This window comes from Nipponia nippon, unplaced genomic scaffold (assembly GCF_047370975.1).
Source record: "Nipponia nippon isolate SJK-2023a ecotype South Korea unplaced genomic scaffold, ASM4737097v1 scaffold_4, whole genome shotgun sequence".
Classification (NCBI taxonomy): Eukaryota; Metazoa; Chordata; class Aves; order Pelecaniformes; family Threskiornithidae; genus Nipponia; species Nipponia nippon.
In genome coordinates this window covers 71,985,068-72,002,221 of record NW_028262358.1, presented here as the reverse complement: position 1 = coordinate 72,002,221, position 17,154 = coordinate 71,985,068, and the positions used below count along the sequence as shown (strand labels likewise).

Genomic DNA, 17,154 nt, shown 5'->3' with positions numbered 1-17,154 from the left:
GGAATAGCTAAAATAGATGTGTAGAACTGACTCACTTTCCCAGACTCACTGGGATGCAGCTTAGAAGACATTGAGTGCCTACAGCTTCCCTGGGCACCAGTCTCTGGCTGAGCATGTCCTCACTTAAACAAGCATTTAGAAATCTCTAGAGGTGTCATTGGAAATGGAGAGAGACAAGTTCTCCTTAGGACCACTCACAAAGCAATTAGCACCCCATTTGGTTTGGCACAGAGCACTAAACGGCTTGCTTAGATAAATGTAAGAGTGTCAGTCAAATAGATGGGCTGCAGGGGCTGAGGACTTGGACAAGATTGGTGGGCTATAGCCCACCATGAGTACCCATGGCTACTGAAATCTAAACTTGTGTGACTCTCAGGTTTAATGGATCTGGTTTGTTTTTTTCCATGCCTCCTGACAGTGGGTCTCTGCTTTTTCACCATAAAGTCAAACCTACTCAAATACACACTTCAAGTAAATCTCCACAGCAAAGTATTATGGCCTTCCCCTGATCATGCTGAGAAATTTGGGCTTCAGAATAAAGAAGTCACCAGAAGAAGGTGAAATGGTAACGGAAAAGTATTTGGATGTAGGAAGGAAATACCTATTAACCTAATGGGAAACAAAATAGAACAGGATGCAGGCAGTCAATTCAGTGCCTGATGAAGCAAAAACCACATTGTGGGCCTAATACAAAATTGTTTGATTGAGTGACATGAGTTCTTTCCAGCCAGAATCCAAAGCTAGAGCTCAAAGCATTAAGAAATATATCCATGCAGGTACTGTCATGGTGCCAAACTTTTCATTAGCTCATGACAATATTGCTTAGGAAGAAATCTGCCTTAGCCTAAAAATTATTAGAGATGGCAATAGACAACGTTGTCATTGCTCCTGTAAACCAATATTTTCTTGCTGTGGGATTTAGTGTGATTGTTCACACAACTGTGTGGCTGCTATAACTTACCAGACATCAGAGCGATTTGTAAAGACACCATCAATGAGGCTTTCAGGAGCCATCCATCTGACAGGAAGTAGGCCTTCTCCTCTTTTCCTGTAATAATCATTTTTATAGATATCTCTGGCAAGTCCAAAATCACCAATCTTTACTACCCGGGAGGAGCTCTCATATTCCTTCTCAGACACAAGGCAGTTGCGAGCAGCCAGGTCCCTGATTTGTAAGGCAGAAACAAGAGGATGGAGTTAGCATTGCAGAATAACTCAGGTCAGAAGGGATCTCTGGTTCGACCCCCTCTTCAGAGCAATGCCAACCTCGAGGTCGGATCAAGTCACAGCCCTCTGGACAACCTGTTCCACTGATTGATCCTGCATGTTGTGAACAATATTATCTAGCTCCCCTTGCTGTAACTTGTGCCTATTGCTTCTCCTCTTTTCCCTGTGTACCTCTGAGAAAAGTCTGGCTCTGCGTCCTCTATAGCTACCCATTAGGCAGATGAAGACAGTAAATGGATGTTCCCACTTGCCCTTCTTTTTGTTGCACAGAATATGATTCTTGGGTGCAATGAGTCCTGGATTCAGATCTTAGAGTAGCTCACCGTTTTGTGAGAGAACTGTAGGTGGTTTTAGCAGAAAAGCATAACATTAAATTTTACTCCAGTGCTCTCACCTTCCCTGTTATGTTGTGACACGATTCTAGGCATTTTTCCCCACGTAAGATAATTAGTCCCGATATTGTGGGTAAACTTTGGAAGACTACGGAAATAAGTTCTGTACCTGTGTATAAAATGCATTTTCTCTAAATAGACACAGCCTTTGCAAATATCCAAACATATATCCAAGAGGTCAGTCACTGTCAGTAAGGGACGTCGGAGCTACAAGAAACAAAACCAGAAGTTAGCCATGTCTTCCAGCTTTACAAACTCAGAATGACAACCTCCCTATGCAAAGATGGTATCCTTTCCTCATTTGAAATGTACAGGATTTTTTCCAAAACATGCAAAGCACAGATGTAAAATCTCTGTATGTCAATAGAGTGAATGCTAATTACCAGCAGGGTAAACTACCAGATCGCAGCACTGCAAGGCAGGTGAACACATCCTGTTCTTTGATTTGAGGCTAAGAATATCCTAGGACCTTCAGAACTGTTTCTTCACTACAGTGGAAGAAATGGGACCCTGAACACTTCTTCCCACTATCAGATCAAGTTTGCTTGCAGTTGTATTAATCAGTATAATATATTATTCTAGTAGAATACATGTGTATACATTTCAGCAGAATTCAGTACTGACTGTGGATTTGATCTGATCAAGTAAATGAACTAGACAGTTGCTATAATGCTATAAAATTTCAGTGTCAAGTCCTTTTGACCTACAATCCTACCATCCATATTCTTAATCTGCTTTCTAACTATGGAAAAAATTTACTTAATTAAAGACATCTATTCTTTATTCTTTTCTCCTCTTTCCTTCTAAAGAACTTGAGCATACAGGCACAGGGACAGTATCATCTTATATGCCTGGACTATGCCTAACGCATTAAGGATACTGCTGCTGTTCAAAGAGAAACCCTTCCCTCCCCCTCCAAAAGGCTTAATAGACCAGATACATGACCACCATTATTTATGATCACTTTTCAAAGGACTGTTCATGGTATTCATACAGAGAAACTCAGCAGACATCTCATGACTGAAAACACAATTTTGGTCAGTAGTCTAATGACATTCAATCTTCTTCACAGCAACTCTGAATGCAAGGTCAGCGCTCAACATTGAGGTCCCAGGGTGTTAGGGAAAAGCCAGGTCAGAACTTGCAGGTACAGAAACAGCTGGATGTCAGCATGGCCTTTGAGGAAGGAAAAAACTGAGAAACTGTGGGCAGTTACAGGTTAAAAACATGAGTCTCATGGTCCTTGCCCTACCTTTTGCTTTCTGGCTCCTCGTAAATAGCTAAGTAGATCCCCTCCTTCCATCAGCTCCAGTATAAGGTACTGAGGTTCATTTAACAGGCACACGGCAAGTAACTTCAGAATGTGGGGGTGATCAAATTTGCTAAAGAGAAGGAAACGACTGTAAGATTACATATGAGAAATCCAGCTGGTTGATAGCTAATAAAGTGCATATAGCTGCAAGCGATGAATGAGCAGCTAGGCCTTTACAATCCTGCCTCTACCAACAACACGATTTAGTAACTCACAGTGCCTGGGTTTGCTCAGTCATGGGGAGAGTTCAGGGACATCCTTTCAAAACACAGGCTTACACTGTACTTTGATGGGCACACTGATATACGCATGTGTATTAAAAGCACACTTCATCATATTTCCAGGAAGAAAAGAAAGGTAGCCAAATGGTAGTCTCATCTAGGAATAACATGAATTGCCACATGTACATTAAAGGTATCTGTATTATTATAATAGAGTACTTTTACTACTACATTCACAGTAGAACTGCTGATTCAGAGAAATGCACAGAAAAAGGTAAAAGCACAAGGTGCCACATATTATTTTCACAATTCAGAGGAGAACTGTTTCTCACAGTACATTTTCAAGAGAAACAAAATATGCACGAGGAATACTTGCAGATATGCTAGTAATTCCCTGTGTGTGTACAAAAAGATAGAATCATAGAATCATAGAATTGTTAAGGTTGGAAAAGACCCTTAAGATCATCAAGTCCAACCGTTAACCTAGCACTGCCAAGTCCACCACTAAACCGTCTCCTCAAGCACCACGTCTACCCATCGTTTAAATACCTCCAGGCAGGGATGGAGACTCAACCACTTCCCTGGGCAGCCTGTTCCAGTGCCTGACTACCCTTTCGGTGAAGAAGTTTTTCCTAATATCCAACCCAAACTTCCCCTGGCACAGCTTGAGGCCATTTCCTCTCATCCTATCGCTTGTTACTTGGGAGAAGAGACCGACCCCCACCTCGCTACAGCCTCCTTTCAGGCAGTTGTAGAGAGCGATAAGGTCTCCCCTGAGTCTGCTTTTCTCCAGACTAAACAACCCCAGCTCCCTCAGCCGCTCCTCTTAAGTCTTGTGCTCCAGACCCTTCACCAACTTCGCTGCCCTTCTTTGGACACGCTCCAGCACCTCGATGTCCTTCTTGGAGTGAGGGGCCCAAAACTGAACACAGTACTCGAGGTGCGGCCTCACCAGTGCCGAATACAGGGGCACTATTGCTTCCCTAGTCCTGCTGGCCACAATATTTCTGATACAAGCCAGGATGCTATTGGCCACCTTGGCCACCTGGGCACACTGCTGGCTCATATTCAGCCAGCTGTCAATCAGCATCCCTAGGTCCTTTTCAGCCAGGCAGCTCTCCAGCCACTCTTCCCCAAGCCTGTAGCGTTGCATGAGGTTGTTGTGACCCAAGTGCAGGACCCCACACTTAGCCTTGTTGAACCTCACACAGTTGGCCCCGGCCCATCAGTCCAGCCTGTCCAGGTTCCTCTGTAGGGCCTTCCTACCCTCCAGCAGATCAACACTTCGACCCAACTTGGTGTCATCTGCAAATTTACTGAGGGTGCACTCGATCCCCTCATCCAGATCATGTCCCCTCATCCAGATAGGGATTACCACAGAGCAATCAGCACTCTCAGATCCAGCACTTTTCAAAGAATGAACAATATTTATTGCCTCTGTCAGTGCCCATGTTTTTACAATCACATTTCTTGTTTTAGAAAATGGTTTTCCCTTCTCACTGCTGTGTGAAAGGACTTGCACCAGCAGTTAGAGAAACTTGACTCTATTGGGGAAACTGGTGGTGTTCAAAGTGCTATCAAATGCACCAGTGTAAACAAACAAACAAAACAGAGGGACATTTTCCTTCTAACCTCTTTCAATTCACATAATCTTAGGTGTGGGCAAAGACTCTAGCAAAGAGTGTGATTTTGAGTTTGACAGTTCCCCCCGGCACCCAGCACATACCTCTCAATCAGACAAACTTTGGCACTCTGAAGAACAAAAAGAGGGGAAGGAGCACCTGGCACTTTCCTTACAGCTCCCACAGCCCTTTCTCCACTGAGCTGTCATTCCTTATTTCCCATGTGATGGGACACACCCAAGAATTTGCTACATATATTTGTGCACAAATGAATCACCAATAACCAATATCAAATGACTTTTTGAAATACAGGCAACTCAGTTTTCCCACTGCTGCATAGCAATAATAGAAGAAACAAATAGCCCTTGTTTAACTGGGATAGTATGCATAACACTACAATCCAAATTTTAATAAACATCCAAAAAGGCAAGCAAAATAAATATTGCATTTAAATATCTAACATCGAGGTTTGTAAACAATCAGGTCCACTTATTTTTCCTTTCTGCCCTTGGTTTCATTTATGAGACCTTACAGATGAACATCAAGAAAAATCATTAAGCCCTCCATGAGGCAACTAAATCATTCCTTTTTCACATTAAAAAAATGAAAGATTTAAAGCATATAAAACATACCATATTTTTTGTTATTGTTTAATGACTACTAGGAATATATAATATTCAAAGTTTTCTATTCTCTTTGTTTCTCTGTCTCATTGTATTGGTGTGCATATGGGCCCATATCAGTGTTTACATTTAAATGTAATAATTTCCAACTATATATTTTTCCAGGATTTCTGGTTTTGGATTATTAGCTGCAAAAAGAAAGCAGAATTGGGGAGGCTTCAGAGACTTTAACTATGGGCACATATAATTTCCATACTACACAGAAAAGAGACCTTAACTGGGTTTATGACTGCCAGGTAGACTGAAGATAGATTGTAGGAAGTTTACACACAATACTTACTCTGTCACGAATTTACACTTTAATGACATGGTTCCATTTTGGTTTTCACAAGCCTCTTACCTCATTCAATGTACAGTGTGTGGAAAAAGTTAGGCAAAAAATGCAAGATATTCTTTTAAAAATATGTAAACACAAAAAAATGCTGTGAAAACAAATTTCAAATTTAATAACACTGTTTTCTGTACACGATATAAAATCCTTCATTTTTCAAAAGATGCTTCCAATTCTGCACTCGTGAAATAGAAGTCAGAGAAGTGCAGAAGTGCATCTGAAAACTAAATCACACTCTCAGTCTTATTTTACCAGCTGAAAACTTCATCTGAACTTCTACTTGTTTCTGTGGAGACTCTGGAAAACCAGATTTCTAGCTGACACACGGACCTTTCTGTGTGAAATTCTCGCACTGGTGACATGCATTATTTTTTTAAGTCTACTTCAACAGAAGAGGTATGTGGCAGCCTCTAGTGGTAAGTATGCACATTTTTAAAAAACAATTTCCGCAGCAAATTGAAACTTCAGGGCATCAGTTTGTTTTGATATGTTTATTTTGGTAAAATGGGATTAGCCAAATGTTGCCCAATTGCCTTTAACAAGTAACTTAGTTTTAGGGGAGCAAAGATACTGAAATACATCAGTCCAAACGCCAATAAATCCATGATATGAGCATACTGAACTTGCAGTCTGTATCTTAAATTTTGCTAATCAGTTTTATAGCTGTATTTTCATAAGATTCATCAGTAGTAATTTAAATTTTTAGCAGAAACAGGAGAACACCCCAAAAATGCCACAGTAATTTGTTTAGAAGAAAGTGTTGCTTTCATTCCTCTTGAAGGCCGCCACCCTCACATGATACTGGCTTTGAAGGGTGCCCAGTGGCAAAGCTGTGCCTACCTCATCAAGTATGCCTCCTTCAAGAATTCACTCTTCTCGTGGTCTGTCGCACCCTTCTTCAACGTCTACTCAACAGAAAGCAAAAGTGTAACAACACTTAGGTCACTACCACCATTATCACATAGCACTTAAGTAAAGCAATCAGTCATAGACATGGCCTTAAATACAAATTATTTTCCAGCAATCATTACAGGGAAATAGACTCAGCTTTACGTGACTTGTGAGAAATACTGCAAGGAAATACCCAAATCTGTCAACACCTGTTTCTGTGATACAACCTCTGAGCCAAATTGCTCTGCCCATTCCATTCTGTTGCCAGAGAAACACAGAGCTGCGATTACCTTGACTGCTACTTTGGATTGTCCACTTCCATCTGCCAGGATATCTGCTGCAGTCCCTTCATACACCTCTCCAAATGCTCCGCTTCCTAACAATTTGTGTAAGCTCAGTTTGTCCCGAGGGAAAGCAGGCAATGATTCAATCTCTGCTTGAGAAGGATGAGTGCTACAAAACAGCAATACGAGTCACTTGTTAAGAATGTTTGAAATGTTATTAAAATTCTTCCTCAAATGAATCTGGTACTATTTGTCTCATCAGGTACATTTAAGGGGAGCTCAGGGGAAGCCTGGATGTTTTAGAAGCTATTGGAAAACACCAGGTCTTCTTCCTTCCCCATGTGCTTGCATTTCTTGCCAACGTGAATGTGCAGGGTGGGCTAGGGGGAATCCAGGCCAGGGTGCACACCAGGGAGCCAACATGGCAGGGCATGCTTCAGACCAGACCTGCCCTGCAGTGCAGATGCAGCCCTTAACTCCACCTTGAGGTGTCAGGGATGAGTGCACTGATGAAAACCAGTCCAGGGAAACCCTCTTCGATGTTTTTGTCCTGAAAATACCTTTGCTTCAAGGACATACCTTACAGCGTAACAGGCATTGGCTAGTCCCACTGTCTCAGCCATCCCCCTGAGTTGAGCTAATTCTTTATCTTCCTTGATAAACACTATCTGTCCAAGCAAGGCCTGTTTTCTGGATTTCCATTTCTGGTGCCATACTGGAACAGAAAAGCAGACTGTCAGATACTTCTCTCTGAGAGCATCCCAGCGTGCAAGCAGGCTGAAAGACTACAGGGTTTTTTTTTATTCTGTCCAACATGACCCCCCAACAGCTCATATAAGCAAGACATTTCCATCTGACCACCATCTTTTTCCCACAAAACACAGACAACTGCTCCCTGAGCTGAGAAATCAGTCAAGCATCTACTTCTGTATGTGGCAAGACCCAAGCCCAAAGGGGTGCTGCTATATCCCAGGGAGAGGATGAGGAGTGAGAGGGCAGGATCATCACCTGTGGACATCTACATCTCAGAGTAATCTCTACATCCTTTCTTCAGGGACTAAGCTTAAGAGAAAAAAATGGGACCCTTTGATGAATAAATGCAGTACCCAACTTAAGAATTATAAGGTACAAGTTTTTATAAGGATACACAGGAACATCAGAGTTCCTTCAACATTCCTGTGTTCTCTCTGCAGGGAATCAACAGCAACAAATGCCTGAGGATGGAGTGAATTGGTATCCTGTCCTTGATACTGAAAACATAACCAGCCATCTCTAGGGCCTCAAAGGATGAGAATATACAAATTCCTGCCAGGAACACCCTGGGGATTGTTCAGCATTTCCCTAAACATGGAGGCTGATCATCTCCCGCCATCTGAACTGCATTTTACTGAGGCCTGGTGAACCAAGGATATGCAAAACACTCAGACACATACCAAAACCAAATAGCATAACCACAGTGAAGCCCAGCACAACTCCGATCACAGCAGCAATGGCAATGATGGTGTCTGGGGAGATCATAGTATCTGTTAAATAGAAGGGGAAAATTGGTTAATGACTCTGTATACAAACCATATCAATCCTATGGAGCTGAGCAAACCTGAGGGAACCCTTGAGCTGCCTGCTGTGTAAACACCTTCCTCTGTAAAAAGCTGTCTTGTAGGTTTTATGTAGATGGCTACATTTGATCAGACTAATCCTTCTCCCGCAGCTTTGGGTCATTCCTGTGGTGATGACCTACTGTGTACACGGAAAGAAAAAATGCTGAATTGTTTGACCACTCAAGGTGGGATTTTCAAAAACGCCTACAGAGTGTAGGTTTAACATTCTAGCTGAAGGCAAGAAGTAATCCTCACATCCTTACCCAGTGTGGGAGCTTGCCTTTATTTCAAGAATCATACCATAATGCAGAGTGCAGGGCCACAGAGACAAACTGGTATAAATGAGCAGAAGCGAATTCCAGGCCCACTGTTCTGTGCAAAAGAGCCTGGATGAGCACTAGCAGCTGGGGTCACCGCATAAATGTCACCATTTATTACCTCTTAGACACATTACTTTACTTGTGCAGCAACATCATTATTAAAATAGCAGGTCTTTCTTCATAAACTGGTAAGATTATTCTGAATAAAAAACTTGATTAACAGAGTAAGAAAGTATAGGACATACCTTCACCCAAAATTATATCCTTGCTTGTGTCACTGTATTCACCAAGTCCCAGCACATTTGCAGCTGCCGCTCTGAACTGGAAAGTTCCTTCTAAGTTCTTGGCCTCCCATGTGCAAATACTGGCACAGGAGCCATTGTAAACCACCTTCCACAAGGACGTCACTTTGCCGGTGTTGTCAGACTGCTTCCTGCAACAGGCACGGCAAAATAACACAGGTATGTCATTAACGCAGTGAGGGCTGTTTACTGCTTCCTCCCTGCACCATTCTTCGCTTCAGTTCCATGGCCTTCACAACATCTCTCTGCCTGAAGGAAAGCTCAATCTGGTTGTGGGGTTTTGGCTACGGAGCAGAAAATTGTACCATGCCATTTCAGCAATGCTAGGAATCACACATCTTTAGCTTGGCATTGGAAATGAAATGCTAGAACGTTTTAGACATAAAAAGCTCCAGCACTCTTTCACCTGTTTCAGTGTACACCTCACAGCCAAGATTTCAAAACATTCTTACTTAGCTTTCAGAAAAAAATAAACATTTATTTTTGCGTCCTGTTAGAGGTTTTTGCTTTCCTGGGCCCAGAGTACTTCAGTGGCTCTTGTGCATCAGGTTTCACAAGCTAAACAGGAAGCAAGTCATTGGCAGTGAAGACACAATTCTTTAGCTAGCCAGTTTCCCATAGTATCTGCTGACTGCTGGGTATATTTCTTCCTTTCCCCATTGGACTGAGATTGATTGCTCACAATAAATTCAGAGCTGATTATTCACCAACCAAAAGAAGACCATGTATTTAAACTTGAAAGGCCATATCTGAAATATCATTTCATGTCACACAGGACTGTAATACTTCATGTCAAATGACCTTCATGAGCATGTCAATCATTCTCCCAACACACTTTAACGCAGAGAAAAGGTCAAACACTTCTAAACCAGAAAGACATGGGAAAGCTGTATGTTCGTGTCCTTGGTACGTACACATCCCTACCAGAGCTGTATGAAAAACAGGGGTTATTTCAAAGGGCTATGCAAATATTTTCTAGAATACTATGCAACTAACCTAACATTTTTCTACCTGGTGTGAAAGGACCATGAGACTCAAAGCGAAATTCAGTCCAAAACATCAGCGTGTGCACATTCAAACTGAAGAAGAAAAGCTTATTTTGTTAAACTTAAAAAACCCCACCTCAGTGATGCATTATGATTCCAGAGATGAATAGGAAGCTGGAGCCTGGAGAACACAGTGGCTAAAGCACGGCACTGACACAGACCAAGGGACTGCCCTTTCTTTACCCATCCACAGCAAGCCAGGTGCAAACTGGCTATTGGCATATCGAAATTATTGTGGTCTCATAGCATGCAGGTCAGTGCTGCTTTACACTCACATAACTGTATGGAGGAAGCTTACAGCACCAGGAAAATATGTCTGAGTGAAAACTTATATAGGTAAAGCATGCCTGGCTCCACAGCGCTGTCAGTCCTTAGCTTACATAAGTACAGAGTTAACTGAGGAAGAAGAAATAATAGCTGAGTTTAAAAAATTGCTTCCCTCCATCACTCCTGATTTCAAACAATGTCATTGGAATATCTCAGAAGATGGACCCTCCTCAGTTTTAAATAATGCATTAATTAAGCCCTGCACTTACTGCCTGAAACAGAGCACTCCAGAGTCATGGTCAAAAAATGAGAAGTTTCAAAGTCACTGCCCACAGCAATACACTCTAACCTGTCCATTCAGCCCTTCCAATGCCAGTGCCTAATGAGTGTGATGTGTATTGTCCAGGAAATCTGCATTTGATGACAGAGCACTTTAAAAATTATCTAGTCATCCCATGTTGGTGGGAATACCTTATGATTCTCTGGCAACTTTATAACGCCTGTCCATGAATCCTCTGAACGCTAAGATATTTCTACATATATTTTAGCTGAAAATACATACTAAATGCTTGAAATTTGTGATTTGAAAATATCTCCAAATCTTCTTCTAATTCACGAACATATATCCAAATATATCCCTGTACTTCAGGGTTGGTCTGGAAATGTTGTTAGTGTATATTTTCTTCTAAGTTTTCCAGGAATTTCTGGAAATGATGGTTACTTAGTTTACCTGAGAAGGAGATCCCATGAGAAGGGCCATTTCTGTCATTGATATTTCACTCTTCCCATCAGAGCCAAACTGAAAGGCCCCGCATACACACAGATTTGTTCTGGGCTGCTCCCTACCAGAAGAGTGCCAGCACGCATAGCTTACCTGCTTTCTAAGATGTAGTAGGTCAGGTTGCTTCCATTGTCATCAGCCTTTTCCCACTGTACAGAGTTTTTAGCGTCTTCTGCTAGTTTTGGAACTCCTGGCTTACTGGGAACACCAGCTTTGGCCAAACGGGGAAGAAACAGAACCTTTAAAATGTGTTTATAGAGAGACAAAGGGCTAATGGGCAAAGAGCAAAATTTAGATGTGCACATGGGTGTTTAGACATACAAAAGGACTGAGGATCTAGATCAATAATCCTCATGGATAATTAATCTTTGGCCTTCTCGTTGTGATGGACAAATTTCAAAATTTTCATTCACATGCAGCCTTTCACCAGTAGTTATGAGTTCACATAAGGCATTTCATTTCAGTTTCCCTCACTCTTTTCCTCTGTTCCACTTGGAAGTGAACATCATTTCTTTCCTGCTATTACTTTTGCAGATATGGTGCTGTGTTATTTATTTTTCAAACACACACAACTATTGGCTCTTAGTATAAGAAAATTACCTGCTAAATTTTACATAATTTGTTTGATTATCCACGTCCTTAGAACAGTCTTAAAATCTTGTTACCCTACACTAAATGCTTACCTGTAGTTTTAAAGCTTGTTGAAGAGGAAGTGCTTTTCACTCCTGCAATATAAACTACTGTCACTCTTACAAAGTAGTTGGTTGAAGGAAGAGTTCCTGTGAGGCTGCATGTGTAAACAAGATCTGCTGTGCATGTAGTGCTTGCAGGAGAAAACCAGTCACTTTTTGTTTGCCACTAGAAAAATAAAATATCATCATCGTCAACTTTCTTACTCTGCTGAAAATTTGTCACAGTTCTATTCCTGTGTAGATTAACTACTTTGCCACCTTTTAATATCATAGGGGAGAGATTACGCACATGTTGTTTCAGCCACGGGACTTTGTCCTCTTAGAGACCAAGGACACAAAACCTAGTTTTTTTCTTTGTTTTTAGGAGACCTGCAAGTCTTGGCAGCTACAAGGGACAACAGATTAAGTGACCCCTTTGCACAGCCAAAAGGAGCCTTCCCCTTGCTTATCTCTGTGCAGCTTGTATTTCTGGATCACCATGATGTGCCCGTGAGTTCAGCTTGCCGTGATGCAATTGAAAGGAGGCGGTTTAGTGGAACTGTGCTATGACATTTCTTTTAGGGCAGATGGGAAATGTTTGGTGTAGGCTTAATAAATCCAATTATCTGTATTAAGGAATCTATGTGATCCAGTTTAGCCCATGACATTTTCTGTGTGCAGGGGTCCGACATTAAAACCTGACAGCAGCATCCATGCTGCTGTCACTGCAGTACTTACTTCTAGTCTGCACTACTGGACCCATTTTTCTCCAGCATTTTCTCGTAACCTCTATCACAGGAAAATAAAATTTGGATACTAGGTTGTAGCTGACAGTTAATGCTGGAAACCCCTTTCTTTTCTTTCTTGTGCAGAGCAGACATAGGATATGTAGCTACCAGCCAGGCTGGGGGAGGGCAGTGAGGAAAGAGAGAGGGGACTCTACTGAAACAGGAGACCCTAGAGGAATTCTGGTGGGGTCATCCAGGATGTCCTTTGGCACTATGGAGTATTAAATGCTGCAGCTGCACTCCCCCTTGTTCCTGGCAGACACTGCCTCCACGCTGCCCCTTCTGAGCCACTAAGACTGACGTGACCGTGCCCGAATTAACCACTGGCACTTTTCATATACATCCTGCCACCTTGTCCTGCTCACCAGGACAGAGTGGGTTAAATTTGCTGTGATCTGGGAAAAACACTAAGCGGTATTTTTACCTTACGCAGCTCAAACCAGAAGCTGGTTTCATTGACGTGCAGAGGAGCTCTCCATTCTAGCTGGAAACTGGTATTTCTGGGAACTATGTTGACAGGTGCAGGTGGAGTCTCAAAAGTTTTTGCAGTAACAGGGATGCTCTCAGAAAACCAGTTCTCATCAGGATGAAAAGCAAGAACCTAGTTAGGAAATGGATGAACTGGACAGTACAAGACCAGTTGGAAAGGTGGCTTCAGCAAGTCCGAATGTTGGAAGACTAGATGTTTTCAAACAAGACAATATTCAGGCAATATAGATATAGGTGTAGAAACATTTTGAGCCTCACAGCTGCAGTGTTACACATCATCAGGCTGGAAGTTCATGGCCTAGAGTCCCCTTCCTCAGAGACTCTTCTTAGTTTCTCATTTCCTCTTTCTACCAAGACTCATCTCTTTCTAGACCTTTCTGAAATGCCACAAGCTCTTACACAGGCATGCAGATGTCACATCACACGCTGGGCAGTGTTTTAGAATCACAAAAACACAAGGTGAGGAGGTGCCTTAGCACACTGCCTTCCACTAAGGACCTATATTTGGATATGCATACTTACGTACATATGTATAGTTGCATAGGTATATGTGTGTATATATATATATTCCTCATTATAGCATCCAAATCATTAACAAAAGCACAAAATCAAATTAAGGCCAGAACAGATCCCCTCCAGCCATCAGCTTAATGTTCTCCCAGCCCATGTATGACCTGTGAAAACCACTCTCTGACTGTATTTCTCATGCACCCAGTGTGGATTCTGCAGACATGTTTACTTGGTTGCTTTTGAAAATGTCACTCTGGTGGTAGCCCTGCTGTCCAGATACATCATTTATTGTTTTCCTTTTAACCTTTCATCTGTAAAGGGAGAAGCAGTATGCTTTGTTCTTACAAATCCACACTGGACATTTTTATTCCTCTGTTATCCTCTAGATGCTTGTATACCAACTGTTTACCATTTTGTCCTAATATGGTCCTAATAATACCTATATATGTCCTAATATAGTCCTAGTAAAACTGTCTATGCCCTGTGTACTGAAGTTACACAAAGTGGTCTATAATTTACTTTTTGAAGCTAAGTGTGACCTTCTTATTGCTAGTTCTATAGGACTTCCTGCCTTCCAAAAGTTACAGAAGACAATGGTAAACATTCACAGACTGTTTTTAACCATCTCCTTATGTAGTTTAAGGCTATCAGATGCTGTTGACTTAAATACATATAACCTACATAAATACTCTTTTACCTGATTTTTCCTTCTCCTGATCTGTTGTGCTACCATTGGCTTCATGCAGTTGTGTTAAATACCTAGTCACAAGTCTCCTGTTCTTAAAAATCAACCGAAAAAAAACACTAGATACTGCAACCTATTCTTCTTTTTGTCTTCCTCTTTGGCACACTAATAGAACCTTCACAACTGCCTTTTTAGTCCTTGCTACTTTGAACTCCTTTTGTTCCTCCACCTTCTTGATTTTATCTCCACGTTAATTTATTCTTTTCTGCTCATTCTTACAGCAATGACACATGTGCTAAGGCATGTTATACCCCCATTACTTCAGGTTGGTGCTCCCCCTGCCCTGGCTGTCCAAAAAGCCTTGCTGCCTGAGTCTGACAGCAAGGGTGACAGGGGGGGCTGATGTGTCTGCCCCTCAGTTCTCACCGTTCATAGCCCAGCATGACTACGCAAGCTACCAAAGTTTTCATGCGATGCTGATGTGGGAGTCCATGTGAACTGCAGCGGCTGATGGATGGATATCCCATTCTGCTGGCCTACTATTATATTTCCTGTCTTCCTCTGTCTATGACTTGCCTGGACAGTGGAAGAAACTGCTTCTTCTATTGCACTGACAGCATCATATTTCGATGAAATCCAAAATCAGAGGGTTTGCAACCACCCTTCAATATTTTTGTCTACAGAAATTGTCTTCAAAGGCCACCGAATAGCCAAGCCCCTACTTGCATTTTTAAGTCATTGTTAGTCCTCTGCATTTGTTAAAGGGTCAACATAGAGATATTGTTCTTGTCGTGAACTTTGCATGCATATTTTATAATATACTTTTATTTAAAATGTGACTGCTGCAAGACAGAATCAGTCAACTATTAATTCAGTCATCATCTGTATTTCCATGGATATATCAGATACTTTTTCATTTATTGGACTAAGGAAATTTTTTTTTTTTTTGCTAAATGAAAAGTTATTTATTAAAGGAAAAGCAGCAACTGGCAAAATGGCTGAGTCTGCTCTTGATATAACATATAGAGGTTTCCCTTTTATGAAAGCTTCAGATATGTTGCTTTCCTGAGAAAAGCCTTTATCTTTTGGCCGTGACCCATTTGCACTCACATAGCCCTGTTTGTTGCACTACACCTAGTCCTTCACAAGCAGGTCACAGTTCCAGGCGTCCTCTTTTGAGAACAGGGGTTACCAGTCACTTGACCCTCTCTTAGCATGTTGCATGAAGTATCAGGGCAGTAACAGCAGGATTGCAGCAGAAACTCTTATTTACTCTTGAGATCTGTGATGTGCTCCCCAAATGGAAAAGATCTCAGTTCTAAGCATTTAATCTGAACAACCTGTGTAGGAATAAACTGCGATGCTTAATTTTCCTTAAGATTAAAGGACTTAGAAGTCTGCCAAGTTTTGAAGTCGTATTTTCAAAACACACATATAACTTTACAGAAGAGCAGTCTAAATACTTGCAAGTTCATGAACAAACAGGTAAAGCTGCTTGTAATTATACCTTGAATAAATTGTTTGTTCTGGATTGGAGCCCACTGACAGACCAGGCAAGCATCCCATTTGGAAATTCACTTTTTCGCAAGGGTGTCACTGGGACAAGAGGAAATAAATTGACAGAGATTTGATAGCGGATGGATTCTAGAGGTCCATTTGGCTTCAAAGGTTCACTCCAAGATATGTTGATGATAGTGTCAGACAAAACCACTGTCTTAATGGAATCAACTGCCTCTGGTACTGAAACAGAAAGAAAAATTTATCTTCTTTTAGGTACAGATCTCACTAGAGGTTTGTTTGTTTGTTTGTTTTATTTTTAGAAAAGTCAAGAAATGTCACTGAGGAAAGAAAAAAAGGTTATAAGCATATGAATATGATCCATTTACAGGACTGACACTACATATGTAAAACATATCCTTGCATAGCCAGTTAGCTGCAGACAAGTTCAAAATACTTTGAGGGATGTTTTTAGTATCTCCTTCTATCCTACCATGGAAGCAGACAAAAAAAACCCAGATGCTGTCCTATACCTCTACATTTATATTCATATTGCTGAATTCCTGCTCTCTCTTAGTTTCCTAATCAGGGTCTCAGATGTGAGTTTAGTATGATGCTTACTTGGATATGCACTAGAAAAAGTACCTGTGCACTATTCCAATTGGAAAGTCTTTTCTTTAACAGAAAAGTCTGAAGGACGAAAACCCAAAACTCAGCATTGTTTGCCATCATTTACAATTTTGCTCAGAAATACATGGCCTGGGTGAGCTGTGTAAGCAAGAAACTGGTTTGCTGGTCTGATGTCCATGCCAGCTCACTACTCACTAATTGTTTTGGAAAAATCAACCCTTCCTTTGAAGCTTTGAGATCACAGACTTTGAGGTGGCATATGACACGCCCCAACTCTACATTAAAAAGTCTTTTTTCCTATTGAGCTGTCATGATAGGTAAAAAGTTAACAAGTCATTACAATATCTATGCTCCCAACATATCAGAATGATGAGTATATATGCTATAATTTATACCCTAGTAGCGAGAATGCAGATTATTTAAGTGAAAATGTGCAGAAGCTAGACTAGTAAAGACAAGTGTCTCATTTTGCTAGCTAAAACATATGTGGAGTAAGAGCGACACTCTGTGGCAAGAGTAATGCATTCATTTTTCCAAGTTGTCTTCCTTTTTTTTTCATTCCCTCTATCTTGCTATTTGTTGGAAAGCAGAGATTAATCCAAGATTC

General features: G+C 41.3%; 1 protein-coding gene across 2 annotated transcripts in view; it reads right to left on the bottom strand.

Annotated features, from left to right (window-relative positions):
• Positions 1-17,154, bottom strand: part of ROS1 (ROS proto-oncogene 1, receptor tyrosine kinase) — a 75,984-nt gene that overhangs the window by 16,275 nt on the left and 42,555 nt on the right. Inside the window, exons 30-41 of one of the 2 annotated variants that reach the window (XM_087774720.1) lie at positions 15,928-16,160; positions 13,161-13,337; positions 11,961-12,135; positions 11,371-11,488; positions 9,127-9,314; positions 8,397-8,486; positions 7,543-7,678; positions 6,970-7,132; positions 6,629-6,693; positions 2,872-3,001; positions 1,729-1,826; positions 962-1,165 (exon numbers count right to left, since the gene is read on the bottom strand). In XM_087774720.1, coding sequence (XP_087630846.1) covers positions 962-1,165; positions 1,729-1,826; positions 2,872-3,001; positions 6,629-6,693; positions 6,970-7,132; positions 7,543-7,678; positions 8,397-8,486; positions 9,127-9,314; positions 11,371-11,488; positions 11,961-12,135; positions 13,161-13,337; positions 15,928-16,160 — 1,777 coding nt within the window. The remainder of the gene's footprint in view (positions 1-961; positions 1,166-1,728; positions 1,827-2,871; positions 3,002-6,628; positions 6,694-6,969; positions 7,133-7,542; positions 7,679-8,396; positions 8,487-9,126; positions 9,315-11,370; positions 11,489-11,960; positions 12,136-13,160; positions 13,338-15,927; positions 16,161-17,154) is intronic. The other variant, XM_087774721.1, reaches the window with a different exon arrangement.